The sequence below is a fragment of the Coccinella septempunctata genome, chromosome X (assembly GCF_907165205.1).
Source record: "Coccinella septempunctata chromosome X, icCocSept1.1, whole genome shotgun sequence".
NCBI classification, from domain to species: Eukaryota; Metazoa; Arthropoda; class Insecta; order Coleoptera; family Coccinellidae; genus Coccinella; species Coccinella septempunctata.
Window position 1 is genome coordinate 19,703,702 of NC_058198.1, and position 1,369 is coordinate 19,705,070.

The 1,369-nt window shown below is 37.5% G+C and overlaps 1 protein-coding gene across 1 annotated transcript; it reads left to right on the plus strand.

Annotated features, from left to right (window-relative positions):
- Window positions 1–434: 434 nt before the first annotated feature.
- Window positions 435–1,064, plus strand: LOC123321969. Its single transcript, XM_044909784.1, has 2 exons — window positions 435–771; window positions 833–1,064. Exons 1-2 carry the CDS (start codon window positions 567–569, stop codon window positions 1,057–1,059), a joined length of 432 nt encoding a protein of 143 aa, XP_044765719.1. The 5' UTR covers window positions 435–566; the 3' UTR covers window positions 1,060–1,064.
- Window positions 1,065–1,369: the final 305 nt, after the last annotated feature.

Below are 1,369 nucleotides of genomic sequence, written 5' to 3' on the forward strand. Positions count from 1 at the left end.
TAATTTGAAGTGTTGTAATCATTGCCCACCGAGTGACTTTAACTCAAAATGCTCTTTTAAAATTAGAATATCAATGAACAGATGAGATTCTTAATATAATATTATGATTTTTTTGTTTTAGAATGATAATGTATTGATCATCATTAAATTTTTATTTTACAGTTTCTTGCTAGTTGAATTTCCCGATGAGAAATTATTGGATGGTAGTATACCCATGGAGATAATTTCTCATTTGTGGGTATTCAGCACAGAGGGAAAGGATTTTTGTTGATGACCCAACATAAGATCCTTCTCAAGGAAAAAACTCCTCCTTTCCCACACTCCATCAGAAGAATTTCCTTTTGTGGAGTGTGCCATCAAGATTCTTTACCGCTCAGGAATATAAATAAAGGATATTTACAGCAATAATAATATTTTTTTTTATATTTTCAGATCCTTATTCGAGATGTGTGGAAAAGCTGAAAGGCTTTCAGAGCAATGTGGATGTGTCTGAAACCTCAGCGGGTGAAGAGGTGAGAAAGAGGAGGGTTCGGAGTCGAAGGATATCGTCCTCTGATTCCTCAGAAATGGATGATATTCCCCCTCCTCCAAAACTTCCAAAAGTAGGTCCTTCATCGGTGAGACCTGCCAATTTGGAAACTACCATAAGGCAGAATGAGGGGGTGACTGGAGGTAGTTCCTCCTCAAGGATAATCACAGATGAAAGGGAAATTCCACAAGCAGATACGTCAGCAAGGAAGACGGAATGCGCAAGTTGCGAGAAAAATTCTGGTAATTCTGGACTGTGATGCTTACTGAAAGCTAAGGTTTAATTAATTTTTCTTCATTCCAGTATTATTCGAACGTCTTCTCAGACAGGGGGAAAGGAATGCAGAGAAAATTGAATTCCTCACTCGGATAGTTTTAAAATTGACTGATGACTTGAAGAAACGGGATGATGATGGAAGTTCCATTCTCACAGAATTCTCCATCATCGAGTCAATTCCAAGACTGGAGGAGTTCAATGAAAGCCTTTCGGATGCAGAAAAATTTAAAGAAATGGTATGTTTATTGGAATAAAATATTAATATGACAATTTTGATAATTTCCATTCACCAACAGTCTTGTGAGATCTTTGTCCAGATCTCACAATTTCAAGTGCTCGGTGGAAGCAATGTAGGGGAAAATGTCAGGAGGATTCTGGGAAAAATGATCTCAAACACCCTGGCCCTTAGAATTAATTGGACGAGGAGATTCGAAAAATATAATTTTTCAAAATAAGAAAATATTACGAAACTCATATTAGGTAAGCAAATGTATATCAACTCAGCTTCAGGTCAGTTGTCACTCTTAGGGTGACCGGCCACCGAATGGGAAGTTGTGCTAGGCT